We start from the raw sequence: 15,533 nt of genomic DNA on the forward strand, positions 1-15,533 counted from the left end.
AGCTTAAAGTTTTGCAAGAGACAAAATCTTTATAAAATAAATTTACCATTGTGGATAGAAACATACCTAGAGAGGTGGTAGCCAAGAAAGAATTATTCATCCACTAAAATTAGAAGTTATGTGGGTGAAGCAGCATCAAAAGCACCCATCTGGTCACATACAAAAATATGGTGTGGAGAGTAGTGGCAGGGTAGCAGCTATAGCCCTGTTATGAACAACAATGTGCGCAAGCAATGGGGCTAAATGATATTGAGGCCAGAGATCCTTTTTCCCCAGTGGATTATCCAGTATAGTAATGCAGTGTCTAACTTTCTACAGTTTATATTGTTCACTGGTGAAGCCCTTTTCAACTGAAGAGTGAAAACCCATTTCCACTATAGCTGACATATTCGTCTTGTGAGAAACAGTGACTGTTGATATTTAAGTTAATTCTCGTTTTTGTCCTGTCTCAGTTGCACATTTTGCACTGTCTCAGTTGCATGTTTCGATCACTCAAGATCATCTTCAGATGTAAAACAATGTCAAACTAAATATGTACCATCTAATATTTTGCAATAAGTAGAAAAAAGAATTGCAAATAAGTGTAGAATTTACCTAAGTAATTACATCAGCAGTCTGTCTTGTCTACTCAGAACTGCATCTTAGAGTACTGTGTTTTGTAGCTGTTGGCAATATTTTAAGTAGGTATATGTTGGGGATAGGGGACGGGGGGGAAATGGAGTGAGGCTTATTGGGGGAGGGTAAAGGAGGCAGGGAGGGGATGGTGAGATCTTGCTAGAATTATGGAACATATAATTATGTAAAAATACTAATAATGTAGAGCAGTGCATATGTAAGAAGTAAACAGCGTAAAATAGTAAAATTATAAAATGGATTGTTGGGAATTGAGAGTGGGGTAAGAAGGCAAGGGAGGGGGGAGGGAGGGATACAGGCAGGGATGCTATGGATTTAACAAGAAAAGGTCTTACACTAAAATTGCAAAAAGTCAGTTACGTAAAAAGCTTTCTGTTAAAATGCCAGAATATATGTGTAAGGGGACAAGAACTAGATTATAAAATAGCAAAAACTGAATAGTGTAGTAAGATATTAAAATTGTGGAACTTTGAAAGTATTAAACCATAAGGTATTACTCTGGAAGTATAAAAATAAAATAGCATAAATTTGTTTCGTTAAAATACTAAAAGTATAAACAAGAAAAACATAACAATTGTAAAATTACAGAAGTGGAATTATGTAGAGGACCTAAAACTGTGTGAAGTGACATTAAGTTAATTTTTTTGAAAACACTGAAAGTATAAAACTGTAAAAAGTATAAAACAATAAATTATAAAAGTGAGACTACCTGCAGCAACTAACGTTACAGGGAACACGGTGTGACAGTTATAGTTAGTTGCATTTGTACCCACAGGGACCACAATGCATGGGAATAAAATTTATGATAAATTAAAAGGGAACAAGTTAATGCAAATGAATTTAAATCCATTTCAAGGAAAGCAGTGTATGGACACTGAAATTTTATTACTCAGTGGATGAATTCATGTAGAAGAACTGGAAATTTGAGATGGAAACAACACATTATATATTCAAGAAAGATCATTTTAATGTTATTATTTGTTTTAGTACTGTTATTTATTAATGTAAAAATCATTGTAACTGTATTATAAATTTTTGATATGTCTCCTGTTCACACACGAAATGAGTTACAAATGTACATCACGAGATGAATGAACTACAATGTATAAAATCATTCTGCCAGGCTTTTGCTTACAGTGTATAAAAATCTCTTTTCTTCCAACATTGTCGGGAGTTGTCCCTTAAGTTCATTGTGCAGCACTTCCAAATATGTATCAATAGTTCCAACAGCATGCTTCGACGTTAAAACGTGCTCACCAAACATTGTTTTATTGCTGTGAATTGAAGCATGTTCTTTGAAAAGACATATGTCAGATGTCCTGTCTATTTGACATACATAAGCCCGCATCTCGTGGTCGTGCGGTAGCGTTCTCGCTTCCCACGCCCGGGTTCCCGGGTTCGATTCCCGGCGGGGTCAGGGATTTTCTCTGCCTCGTGATGGCTGGGTGTTGTGTGATGTCCTTAGGTTAGTTAGGTTTAAGTAGTTCTAAGTTCTAGGGGACTGATGACCATAGATGTTAAGTCCCATAGTGCTCAGAGCCACTAATTAGCCACTGACATACATAAACTTTTGGACAGTTTTCACACTTTAGTTTACATACACCTGCTGCTGTGAATTTTGAGGCTTTTCTGTTCACATGGTGCCTCATTCAGAAGTGAATAATCTCATTTAAATTGGCATTGTAAAATTCTTTAGCAGTAATTTCTGAAACCTGTTTTTTTATATCTCATGGGCACACACACAACTTTCCTGTCTTCCTGTTCACCTATTAGCATGCTGAGATTGATTTTGCGCTGTTGTCTTTTAATTCTCTGTACTAACTTAGTTACTGTTGAGAATGGATAACCATTGCTTACTGCAACTTGCTTTATAATAGTGATTTCTTTATTTCTTTCATGTTCACTTAATGGCAGTTTTAATAACCTAGTAATCATGGATCAAAAATATGCTACCTTCATTCTTGCAGGATGCCCAAGACTTAGAGTCATTAATAATATCCACACTGTAAATCTAATTTTTGGTTGAATAACACTCGTTCTCTCCACTATGTCAATAATGTCATTTCGATCTCCTTTTACTAAAAAAAATAACCTCATTCACATAGCGGAAGAAGTAGAAGTAGAAGTTTATTGTCTTGTAACATACAATTTCAAGCCATTGACTTAAAGTACTGGAGACTTGTCAAAACACAAAAACTGGTTTACAATTTTCCTGATAATACCAGTAATATAATATACAGTACTGAATAATTACTTATGCAATTAATAATTTTTCTTCAAAAGTAACAGATTTTTAAGATTAACAGTCCTAAGTACTTGCTCTCTCCTGCTCAAATTTTCACATTGTCATTTATGAATTCTTCTACTGAATAGTAACATTTCTGTACTAGTTTCTCATATAAGGATTCGTTCAGTGTTTGTGAATTTATACTGAGCAATTCTCTTCCTTTCACTTCGTTATAAATTTTCATACCCATATAATGTGGAGTTTGAGTTTGAGTTTCAAACGGTGGGTGGGCAGCATAAAATTATGTTGATTTCTGGTGCTGTAATAATGCTGAAAAAGATTTGCTACAAATAATTCAGGGTTACTGTGTACAAAGATAATCCACTCATATATGTATAGTGAGGGAACATTTAATATACTTAGATTTTTTTATGAGTGGACAATATGATTTTCTTCGCCCTATGTTGTGCGTATTTCTAATGATGGTTTTCTGAAGTTTTTGTATTCGACACACATGGTTTGAGTTACCCCAAAATACAATTCCATACCTTATTACTGACTCAAAGTAGCTATGATATACTACTTTTCTTATGCCCGTACTGGTAGCATTGTACAGTATTCTCATTGTAAATGCTAGGCTATTTAATTTATTTGCAAGGTACCGTATATGTGATCCCCGTGATAGATTTTTATCTAGTTGCATTCCTAGGAATTGACACACCTAGCTTCTTGCAAATCCTGGTTTCTGTGTCTTTCATTTTAAATATCATTTCATTTTGCTTGTTTTGTTTTAAACTGCATTAACTAAGTCTTTTCCAGGTCTAATTTTAACCCATTTAAATCAACCCAGGTATATAATTTTTCTAAAGTATTTAATGCAGTTTGTGAAATTTGATCAGTACTGTTACTTTCAATCATTAAAGATGTGTCATCTGCAAATAAAACTGAGTGACAGCCAGTATTAAGTGGCAGATCATTTATGTAAAACAAAAACAGGATGGAGCTAAGACAAAACCTTGGGGTACATGTGAAATGGATTTCCATTTTGAAGTATAAGTTCCTCTCTCTGATGTTATAACCACTCTTTGTCTTTGGTTGGTTAGATATGACTCAAACCATTCTAATACTGTGCCCCTAATTCAATACTTTTCCAGTTTACAGAGTAGCAAGGAGTGATTCACACTATCAAAGGCCTTTAAAGGTTACAAAAAATTCATGTGGCATGCAGTAATAGTAGAGAGCCTTGCAGGCTACTGTGGGGTTGTTAGTGCAAAGTTGGCTTCCAAAATGATTAAGGAGAACCTCAGTCATAAAGATGGCTATGGAGTTTTCATGGCTAGCTCTTCAGGATGATGGTATATCTTATCGCTAAACATGAAATGATTATAAGATAACAACAGTTCTAGAAGTTTCATTAATTCAACTATTTCTCCTACAGCCATTTTTTTGTGTTTTACAAGGTTGTTTGTAATTATCTTTAATGTCTCATTGACAGGCACATTAGTATACAAATTCACCACATCTAGGAGTGCAGTCATGTAATAAACTAGTATGACTGCTCATAAAATGTATCCTTCATGCTAGCATTGCATTTATTGGGGCATTAGGACTCTTTATCATGTTGGAAATAACCATCATGGACTTGTTCTTTTTATGAACCTTTGCCTCTGTGGTTGTGTCTGGCATTTGTGGGTTCATACTATATATCGCTTTTTTCCCTATCAGAAAAACAGAAAATCAGAGTTTTGCATTGTGCATTTTAGTTGTGCATGGAACTTTTTGTATGGTCTCTAGATATTTCATTAATCCCATTTTCAGAAAAAAGAAATTTGGTTTTATTTACATAATCTTTGGCACTCATAAAGATGATAGTGCTGCCTTTATCCACTGTTTTTAATTTCTTACTTAAGTTATCTACTTTCATTATCATGCTTGCTTTCTGATTGCAAAAACCATTTTTAATGCATTGGTGACATTATCGACTAGGTCATACTGTTTATGAATGGGAAGCTTTGCTACATCACTAGCAAATTTGACCTCTGTTATAATTCTCTTTATGTCTTTCTATCTTTATGCTGGTGTGGAATTATAGTTTAAACCTTTTCATAGAAGAGATATCACTTCAACTGCAAGAGGAATATCTGTAAGATTTACAAGCTTGTCAAAGAACTTATGTTTTTTTAGGCACAGTATTATTTTCACGTTTACTTACACCTGTCATATATAGTATTTCTTAAGATGTCTCGCAATTATTTTTCTTCTTTCGGTGCCCACTCTATCATCAGTAAATGTACTTAGGCTGTCAACCTTTAGAGGAGATAATGTTTTAGTTACCATTAAGTGTAATAAGCATAACTCTTCATTTAATATGTTCTTGTTCTTGTAGGCCTCCCTCATTTCTGATTTTTCTCTTTTCTTTTTAATGGACAAGAATTGCTTTTTTATTCCTGTTTGTAGAGTTTGCATAGCTTGGAATTACATTGTGATGTAAGCATTGCTTGTTAAGTTTAATTTTACAACAGTATTTCATTAATTTTAGTTTCAAGTTCAGTAAAGTATAACAGTCTCTCACCGTCTGACTAGGCACCATTTTCGTTATGGCTGACATATTCATCTTGTGACAAACAGCAGCTGTATTAATATTTAAGATAACTCTCATTTAGTGTATTAATATTATTAATATTAATTGTTAATATTTATTTATTTATTAAAATAAATTATCATTTAGTGTTATTAATTAGAATACATTTTTCGAACACTCATGATCATCTTCAGATCTAAAACAAAGTAAAACTAAAATGTATCATCTAATATTCTGCAATAAATAGAAAGAAGAATTGTATATAAATGCAGAATTTACCTAAGCAGTTGCATCAGCAACCCATCTTGTCTACTCAGAACCACGTATCAGAATACTGCATTTTGCAACTGCAAATTTTACTCTGATAAAGGTGTTAACAAAGTGAATAGAGATCCCACAAAAAAATTCCACGCACAACTAAAATGCAAAATTCAGAACTCCAATTTTTTGTTTTCTGACAGGGAAACAAAGCAATATATAGTCATGAAACCGTAAACAACAGACACACATGCACAGGCAGAAACAGAGTCCTACTGCCCCAATAAATGCATGCCAGCATGTAGGTTGAAAACACTATATATATCTTATGGGCAATATACTTTAAAAATATTCACTAGTTTGCAGACAATGTTAAGGATACAGTCATACTAGCTAATTCCTTCTTTGCTTCGGTAGATGTAGTGAGTTTAAATACTAACGTGACTGTCCATGAGACGTTAGAGATAATTGAGAATAACCTTACAAAACAAAACAAAAATGACTATAGGAGAATTAGTTGTATTAATTAAGTTTCTAGAATTGATGTTATCTTATATCTATTTCATGTTTAATTGTAAGATATATCACCACAGTAGCCTGCAAGGTTCTCTACTATTACCCCTATTATCCTTAATCATTTAGGAAATAAGTTTTTCACTAACAACCATGCAGCAGCCAGCAAGTTCGCTACTGCTATGTAGATGATGATATTTTTTTAGTTAAAGGAAATCAAAGTGACATTAATGGCATAGCAAAGAGGATGAGTGCTATTCACCAAAAATTAGGTTTATAGTTGAGCACGAAATAAAGGAGCCATCAACTATCTCAACATTACAATTACAAGAGAGGTTGGTAAACACCATTTTAGCATATACAGAAAACTGATCAGTGTAGGTATTATTAATGACTCTAAGTCTCAGCATCCTGAAAGAATCAAGATAGTGTATTTTCAACCCATGATTAACAGGTTATTAAAACTGCCATTAAGCAAGCATGAAAGACATAAAGAAATCACTATTATAAAGCAAGTTACAGTAAGCAGCAGTTATCCGTTCTCAACCGTAAGTACGTTGATATAGAAAATTAAAAGTCGACAACAGCGTAAAATCAATGTCAGTGTGCTAATAGGTGAATTGGCAGACATGCCCATTAGGTATAAAAAAAGGGATTCAGAAATTACTGCTAGATAATTTTGCACCACCAATTTGCGTGTAGGGTTTAAGACTAATGACATTGTTTGCTTCAGAATGAGGCACCAAGTGAATAGAAAAGCCTCAAAATTCACAGCAGCAGGTGTATGTAAGCTGAAGTATGGAAACTTTCCTTAAGTTTATGTAGGTCGAACAGGCAGGGTATTTGAAATATGTTTCAAGAAGCATAATTCAAATCACTATGATAAAACAGTGTTCGATGACCATGTTCTAACGTCGAAGCTTGTTGTTGGAACTGTTGATACCCATTTGGAAGTGCTGCACAATGTAACTAAGGGTCACCAATGGACAGCGTTGGAAGAAATTGAGATTTTTACACACCATATGCAAGAGCCTGGCAACACACTAAATCAGCAGAACAATTGTATTAACATTAAATTTTTTTAAAATTATGAAAGCCTCCTCCAGTCGTCCACCTCATTATAGCACGTATAAGATAAACAACCCCACTTACTGAGAAGAGATAGCGGTAGCACATCAGCTCATACACTGTCCTCACAGTGGGTTGGTGTGCAGACTGGCTTCTGTACATACTGCAAAACTACAAACTTTCATTGCATTCCAGAATGAAATTTTCACTCTGCAGTGGAGTGTGCACTGATATGAAACTTCCTGGCAGATTAAAACTGTGTGGCCAGACCAAGACTCAAACTCGGGACCTTTGTCTTTCATGGGCAAATGCGCTACCACTGAGCTACCCCAGCATGACTCACAAGTAAAGCTGTGAGGATGGGACATGAGTCGTTCCTGGGTAGCTCAGTGGTATAGCACTTGCCCATGAAAGGCAAAGGTCCCAAGTTCAAGTGTCAGACCGGCACACAGTTTTAATCTGCCGGGAAGTTTCGTATCAGCGCACACTCTGCTGAAGAGTGAAAATTTCATTCTGGAAACATCCCCCAGGCTGTGGCAAGCCACGTCTCTGCAATATCCTTTCTTCCAGGGGTGCTAGTTCTGAAGCATTGCAGGAGAGCTTCTGTGATGTTTGGAAGGTAGGAGATGAGGTACTAGTGGAAGTAAAGCTGCGAGGATGGAGTGTGAGTCGTACTTGAGTAGTTCAAAGGTCGAGCCCTTGCCCACAAAAGGCAAAGGTCCGAAGTTCGAGTCTCGGTCCGACACACAATTTTAATCTTCCAGGAAGTTTCAGTGCATTCTTTCAGTGTTTCCTAAAAATTAATTTAATGGCACTCCATGCAGACACTCCTCTTCATAATTCCACTTCTTCAACTGTATCATCTTCATGTCTTTCACTATTTATACATCTATTGTTCTAGGCCTATACTTAAAATATTTTAACAAAAGAAATTATACAATTTTAAAGTTTCACACTCTTAATATCTTGCGATACTAATTCAGTTTTTGCTACTTTATAATCTATTACTTTATCACTGTTTACAGTTGTACATGTTCATTCTGGTATTTTAACAGAATTTTTTTTTTTTTTTTTTTTTTTTTTTTTTTTTTTTTTTTTTTACATAATTGACTTTTTGGAATTTTAGTATAAGACCCTCTCTTATTAAATCTGTAGCTTCCTTGACACTATCCCTCCCTTCCTTCTTTCCCTGCTCTCAGTCCCCCTTGCTCCATCTTATAATTTTACTATTTTATTCCATTTACATACATATTGTTCTACATTGTTAGAATTTTAACAAGAATTTTTACATAATTATATGTTCTATAACTTTAGCAAGACCCCTCTTGTTAAACTCATGACATCCCTGCCACCCCTTTTACTGTTTCCTTTACCCTCCTCCAAATCAGCCTCACTCCATTTCTCTCTCTCTCTCTCTCTCTCTCTCTCTCTCTCTCTCTCTCTCTCTCTCTCTCTCTCCCCCCCCCCCCCTACCCCCACCCATTGTCTCCCTTTCGTCTATGTCCAACACATACCTGTTTAAAACATTGACTGCAGTTGCAAAACACCATACTCTGATATGTGGTTCTGAGTGGACAAGGCAGGGTGCGGATGCACCTTCTAAGGTAAATCCTACATTTATGTGCAATTTTTTCTACTTATTGCATTATATTAGACAGTACATATTTATTTTTACTTTGTTTTAGATCTGCAGATGATCCTGAATGATTGAAATATGTAATCTAATTAATAATGTGCAACTGATATAGAACAGTAAATGAGAATGATCTTAGAAACCCATTTGTCACATTCATCTTGAACACCAGCATCTATTCTCTATCAACTTCTGGGACTGCTCACAACTCATGCAACCCATCCTAGAATACTGTACAAGTGAATGAGACCCATACCAAATAGGACTAAAGGGCATATTGAATGTCTACAGAGAAGGACAGCACAAATACTCATAGGCTTGTTTGGCCTGCAGGAGAGCAGCATGGAAATACTGAAAAACCAAAACTCCCCAAACGCGTATACAGTATACTTATAGAGTTTTGAGCACCACTATTAAGTGAGGAATGTAAGAAACCACTATAGCCCCCTGTGTATCACTACCACAGGATGTACAAAGATTGCATTAGAATAATTACTGCACACACAGAGGCATTTAAGCACTCATTCTTTGTTCTCTCATACCCAGTGGAACATGAAACAACCCTCGTATTTGATGCAATTGGAAATACTCTGTCATGTAATTTCAGGTGGTTTGCAGAGTATGAATGTAGATATATATGTGAGCAAAATTTTTCAATATCTACCAATGATGAAAATGTTTGTGAATAGCTGAACAACAGATGCCCTTATCATTGGTTTGGTAGTGGAGGTCTTCTTCCATGGCCAGTGAAATTGCCAGATGTCTCTTCTAAGGATTATTTTGTATGTGGCACATAAAGGAGTTGGTGTACAACACTAGCAGGAATTGAAGAAGATGTGTGCAGTAAGGTCTTAGCTGCCTGTCACACTGAATGACAGATAGTAGGGATATTGGAGAGAGTTGCAGCAAAATTTTGTGCATCAGTGTAATGCACAATTTGTGACTAGCAGTCATCAGTTTGAGCAGTGCTTTGAGCTTAACATTGCTATAAGGTATAAGGTGTTTCTGTCAATAAAAAATTGAATGTTTCTTTCTGGCAATTAATCCCTTATCTCAAAGTACTTATTCCAGAATACTCTACCATCTGTGTAATACTGACCCTAAAGCTTTGGTGCACCATGTATAGAGACAAATTTGTGAACTGTATCAGAAGTGCCAAAAACTATCCAACATTTTCATCATTGTTTGATCTTCGTGGAAGATTTTGCCAAATTTTTAATACTTCTCAAAGTCTGTAAATGCCATCCTGGTGGACAGCTGATTGGTAGTTGTACCAATATGAGAAGCTATGCAATGCTGCAGCAGAGCTAGTATATGACGTGGCTTCTTTCACAGGTGGCCCTATCTCTGGTAAGGTAGGATAAGCCTGTGACAGGACTGGAGTAGGAAGTGCTGGGTGGGTGGATTGGGCAGGCCTTGCACATGGGTTTTCCACAGGGATATAATCCCTGTGGCAAGTGGTTGAGATTGGGAATGTCAAAGGGATGGACTAATATGTTGTGGAGGTTGGGTGGATGACAGAACACCACTTGAGGAGAGGTGGGAAGGATCTTTGCTAGGGTGTCCCCAATTTCGGGACATGGCGATAGATAATAAAAGCCCTGACACAGAATGTGTTTCAGTTGTTCCAGTCTGGTTGGAACTGGTTGATGTAGGGAGCACTCCTTTGTAGCTGGTTCTTGAGGATGGTGGAAGACTCCCTTCCCACAGGGATCATATCCCTGTGGAAGACCGAGGTCCAAGACCTGCCCAATTCACCCATCCAGCACTTCCTGTTCCAGTTCTGTCACAGGCTTATCCTACACTGTCAGAGGCCAGGTCACCTGTGAAAACAGCTATTTCATATACCAGCTCTGCTGCAATCATTGCACAACTTCTTGTATGGGTATGAATACCAACCAGCTGTCCACAAGTATGAATGGCCACTGCCAAATTGTGCAGGCTTATCCTACACTGTCAGAGGCCAGGCCACCTGTGAAAACAGCTATTTCATATACCAGCTCTGCTGCAATCATTGCACAACTTCTTGTATGGGTATGAATACCAACCAGCTGTCCACAAGTATGAATGGCCACTGCCAAATTGTGGCCAAGAGCCTGGTAAACCACCTTGCAGTACAACACACACCTGAACATAGCACGCATGTGTTCAGTGGCTGCTTCACAGCCTGGGCCATCTGGACCCTCCCCATCACTGCCACCATGAGTTATCCTTACAACACATTCTCTGCTCCTGAAATTATCTCAGCATCAAGTTACGGTAAACTACTGCCCCACACCCTCCATCCAACAGTTTCAGCCACCTGTGTTTTCTCACTTCCTCCCTATTCACGTCCCCTCACCCCCATTGTGTGCCACCCTCTGCCAATGCATCCACCTGTCTTTCCCCTTCCCTGTTCATCTCCTTTTCCACTTTCCACTACCTGTCCCCCGTCTTCTCCACCTCCCTTCCCCCACCTCCCTGAACCACAACCTCCCAAAGCTATGTCTAGCAGTCTTGTCTTGTATCTATCTAATCCCTGTACACTCACCTCCCTGAACCACAACCTCCCAACGCTATGTCTAGCAGTCTTGTCTTGTATCCATCTAATCCCTGTACACTCAGTGAGACAGTGCTCTTCTCTGCCCCCTCACCTGTACCCTGATACCCCTTCCCCTTACCCACCCCACTCTGGATTGCTGCTTCTTTCAACAGCAAGAGCTGCATTCTATTTGCAGTTGCCAGAGATAGTGGCCATGTGTGCAAGAAATATGCTTGCTTGTGTGAATGTGTGTGTGTTTTCTTTTCTGAAGAAGGCTTTTACTGAAAGCTAAATGTGTAACAGTCTTTTCATGGTGCCTGTCTGCAACTCTACATTGCATCTTTCCATGTTTTGAAAATATGAGAATAAAATAATGGTTTGAAATGTGAATGGAACTAATGTGAAAAGAAATGGTACGCCCAAGATTCAAATAGAATCTCTACGGGCTCAACTTGTCCTGCAATCCAGGTCACTGTTTGATCTGCACCACTATTCCTCATTCCTCTTTGCTTCTTGGTATAGCCATATTTATTTTTCTGTGATGGTTGAGTGGAGTCTATCTGCAATGTTAGTTTTTACAATACAGTTTATGTTATTGTTATTGTTTATTTTTATTATTTACATTTTTATCTGCAAAATACGTTGTTGTTGTCTTCAGTCCTGAGACTGGTTTGATGCAGCTCTCCATGCTACTCTATCCTGTGCAAGCTTCTTCATCTCCCAGTACCTACTGCAACCTACATCCTTCTGAATCTGCTTAGTGTATTCATCTCTTGGTCTCCCTCTACGATTTTTACCCTCCATGCTGCCCTCCAGTGCTAAATTGGTGATCCCTTGATGCATCAGAACATGTCCTACCAACCGATACGTATCAAACAATGGAAAATCCAGGATGGAATTGGTATTGTTACAACCGATACGTATAATATATCTATATATATTTGATACACAAAAGGGAAATACTATTACCAAAAAATCTCGAAAAGTACTTGACTGATTTCCTTCATATCTTTACATGATGCTCTAATAAACATTGGTTGGACATAGGGTATACATTTTTTTAAGCAACAATGTACCGATTGTTTTGTAAAATCAACTGCAAATAGGAAAATTCTGTGCTGTGCCATGAAAATGTGAGGTTTTGTTTTCGTTGTGTGGTCAGTTTTACAGGAAATGAGCATTTATGGCTTGTCGGCTTATTATTAGGCTACTATTACAATCTGAATCATCTGGAACTTATACCTTACCCATTTGCAGATTAAAACTGTGCAAAATACTGTCACTGAAACTATTATCCTCACATATCCAACAGCTGGAGAGGTCTCTCTAATATCCTGTTCACCAGTAACCCCAGCCAGTTTATCATTTCATTGTAGGCAAGTTCAATTCCCAATGAAGGTTTTGTTTGCAATAATAATAAACAAGGGTTATGGTCAGAGAGAGTTGTAGGGGGACAGAGAGGGGAGGCTAAGAAGTTTAGGATTTATATGCAATTCCCATACGAATTTAGCAATAGCAAAGCATTGCCAGGTTTTTGTAGTACTTAATAAATTGCTCATTCATACTATTTTAAATGTTACCTTAGATTTTTTAAAGAAATAGTAAAAAAATCAGTCAATTTAAAAATTAACATGCAAATAGCTTCAAAGGAGATAAAGTATCATTTTAATCTATACAGAAAAATGCTAATTACATATGCATTTTATTATGAGACTGTTAGTCTGTATTTCTGGACAGTCACTATACTTAATCATAGCATTTATTTTATAACTGCCCATGTGAGAAAGTATTCAATGCAAAGCCTGTGCAGTTATGATATGGTAAGGAGCTGAATGAGAAATGTTTACCAACCAAGAATCCAAAGTGTGTGTGTGTGGGGGGGGGGGGGGGGGGGGGGTATATCAGTGCTGTAAGATGATTGCTTGGTACTCTGAACTCACCACCTTATAGCCATGATGTAGCACCTAGTTATTTACACGTATGCACACCATTGGCTATCAGGAAATATAGGTATTCAGCACACAAGATTAACTGGGTTACATATTCTGGACTCATCACGAATTGCAAAACAGAACCAAAGTTCCTTTTCAATATCATGGCTGCTCCTTGGGTTCCTGTAGGTTCCCATACTGCCACTGATTTGAACACTTCTTTTTCATGTAATTTATAGTCACACCACAGAAGCTACTAAATGAATTGGAGATAGCTGGTAGTCTCATAATTAATAGCATATTTAGCAGTGTAAACGCTGATATTGTTATTGCATGTTTTGTAATATTTTGAACGTTTTGAGATTTATTTTGTAAATGTAAATCTTGTATGCCATTGTTGGCTACCTCATATCATGCAGTTTTGCTTTATTCATACTTTTTGGGCCTCTTTCCATTGTGAAATTTGTGGGTTGTTTCTTAAGTATCATGGTTTCATGTAGAGCAGGCACAGGTAACCTTTAGTGACCTGCCAGGCTGACTCACATAGTTCCTTAAGCTCACAGTCCACTTCATCATATGACGCAACAGCATAGAGTCAAAATTATAGTGTCTCCGACATTAATGTTTATGGGGTAATGTATCGATATAAGTGGTACACCTTTCCCAACACACCACGCCAAGAAATTATGCCTCAAAACATACGTTTTTGAAAATTTCACCCCACCTTCATCTGCACTGCTTAAGTGTTGTGAACATTGTTTCTTTACTTGGGACATTTTAAAAAAACTGCCTCAAAAACTTCCTTTGCAAAATTTTACAATGCTGTTAGCAAAGACACGTATATAAATGTAACATCTGAAGATGGGATGCCAGGCATCTTGAAATGTAATCATGGAAAAATAAACACCTATAAAACATGAACACACACACACACACACACACACACAAATTTCTTATGCGGACTGGATAGAAACCAATCATGGGCTAATTGAAGATGAGTTAGATGAACAAGGGTGAGGTTGAAACATGGCATCAGAAAATACTCTATTCCTGTTTCATAGCACCAAGTGTATCACTGACCTTATAGTTATATCAGACATAAGGTACTCCTTCCAGTGTCACAAGCTCTCACTCTCAGAAACTGCAGAGAGATTTGGAACTCAGTACGCAAGATAACAACTATAAGAAAATTATACTACCACCTCTTCAGTGATTAATGTACGAATGTTGTGTTGAAAATTTCTTTTCTCTACAAGATTCAAACCAGTGAGTTCCATACAAGCATTATGACAGTAGCATTCATTATTAGCCTCAGGTTAAGGTATGTTGTCTAAATCTTGAACGAAATAATTCATTTATCATTCAAACAATGGAAAATCCAGGATGGAATGTAACAATATTGAATGTAACAATTTATCATTCTCTAGAGAAATGAATAAAATTATATTGAAATTACTTTTCTTTTGCAGATGCCGGAACTGGAGGCCAAAATTAAAGCGGAAGTTTCAAAAGATACTCATATAATAGCCTGCCGCTTTCCTTTTCCATCTTGGACTCCAAGTGTAATTGTAGGCAGTGGAATAGATAAAGTTTGGTTGTATGAATCAGAAAAATATAGCAGTTTTGCATCATCCCTCTGAGTATGTAATTGTGGAAATATTGTTAAAATGGTTTCATGTGTATGTGAGAAAGTAATTTTTACTTGCTGATTTTAAATATGCTTCATTTAAAAGGTTTTAATATCAATAAAATTTTATTGAAACATATGGTTTATGTTAAAATTTTCATTCTTTAAGTATCATTTTATCATATAACATAATCACAGTGAGCTACTTGTTGTGAGATGAGGGAACTGTGAGGTAAAAGACAGTCATATTTGACATAAATTGGAATGGGTGGCAGCTGTCGTAACGGAGGTACTGTTGCTTGTTGGTGGGTTTGATGTGGACGGACGTGTGAAGCTGGCCATTGGACAGGTGGAGGTCAACATCAAGGAAAGTGGCATGGGATTTGGAGTAGGACCAGGTGAATCTGATGGAACCAAAGGAGTTGAGGTTGGAGAGGAAATTCTGGAGTTCTTCTTCACTGTGAGTCCAGATCATGAAGATGTCATCAATAAATCTGTACCAAACTTTGGGTTGGCAGGCCTGGGTAACCAAGAAGGCTTC

At 37.0% G+C, this 15,533-nt stretch overlaps 1 protein-coding gene across 1 annotated transcript in view; it reads left to right on the forward strand.

The window, feature by feature from the left end:
- LOC124606953 (ATP synthase subunit C lysine N-methyltransferase) overlaps positions 1-15,131 on the forward strand; it is a 95,334-nt gene extending 80,203 nt beyond the window's left edge. The window contains exon 4 of the mRNA XM_047139077.1: positions 14,835-15,131. Coding sequence (XP_046995033.1) covers positions 14,835-15,005 — 171 coding nt within the window. The 3' untranslated portion in view covers positions 15,006-15,131. The remainder of the gene's footprint in view (positions 1-14,834) is intronic.
- Positions 15,132-15,533: the final 402 nt, after the last annotated feature.

This window comes from Schistocerca americana, chromosome 3 (genome assembly GCF_021461395.2).
Source record: "Schistocerca americana isolate TAMUIC-IGC-003095 chromosome 3, iqSchAmer2.1, whole genome shotgun sequence".
Taxonomy (NCBI): Eukaryota; Metazoa; Arthropoda; class Insecta; order Orthoptera; family Acrididae; genus Schistocerca; species Schistocerca americana.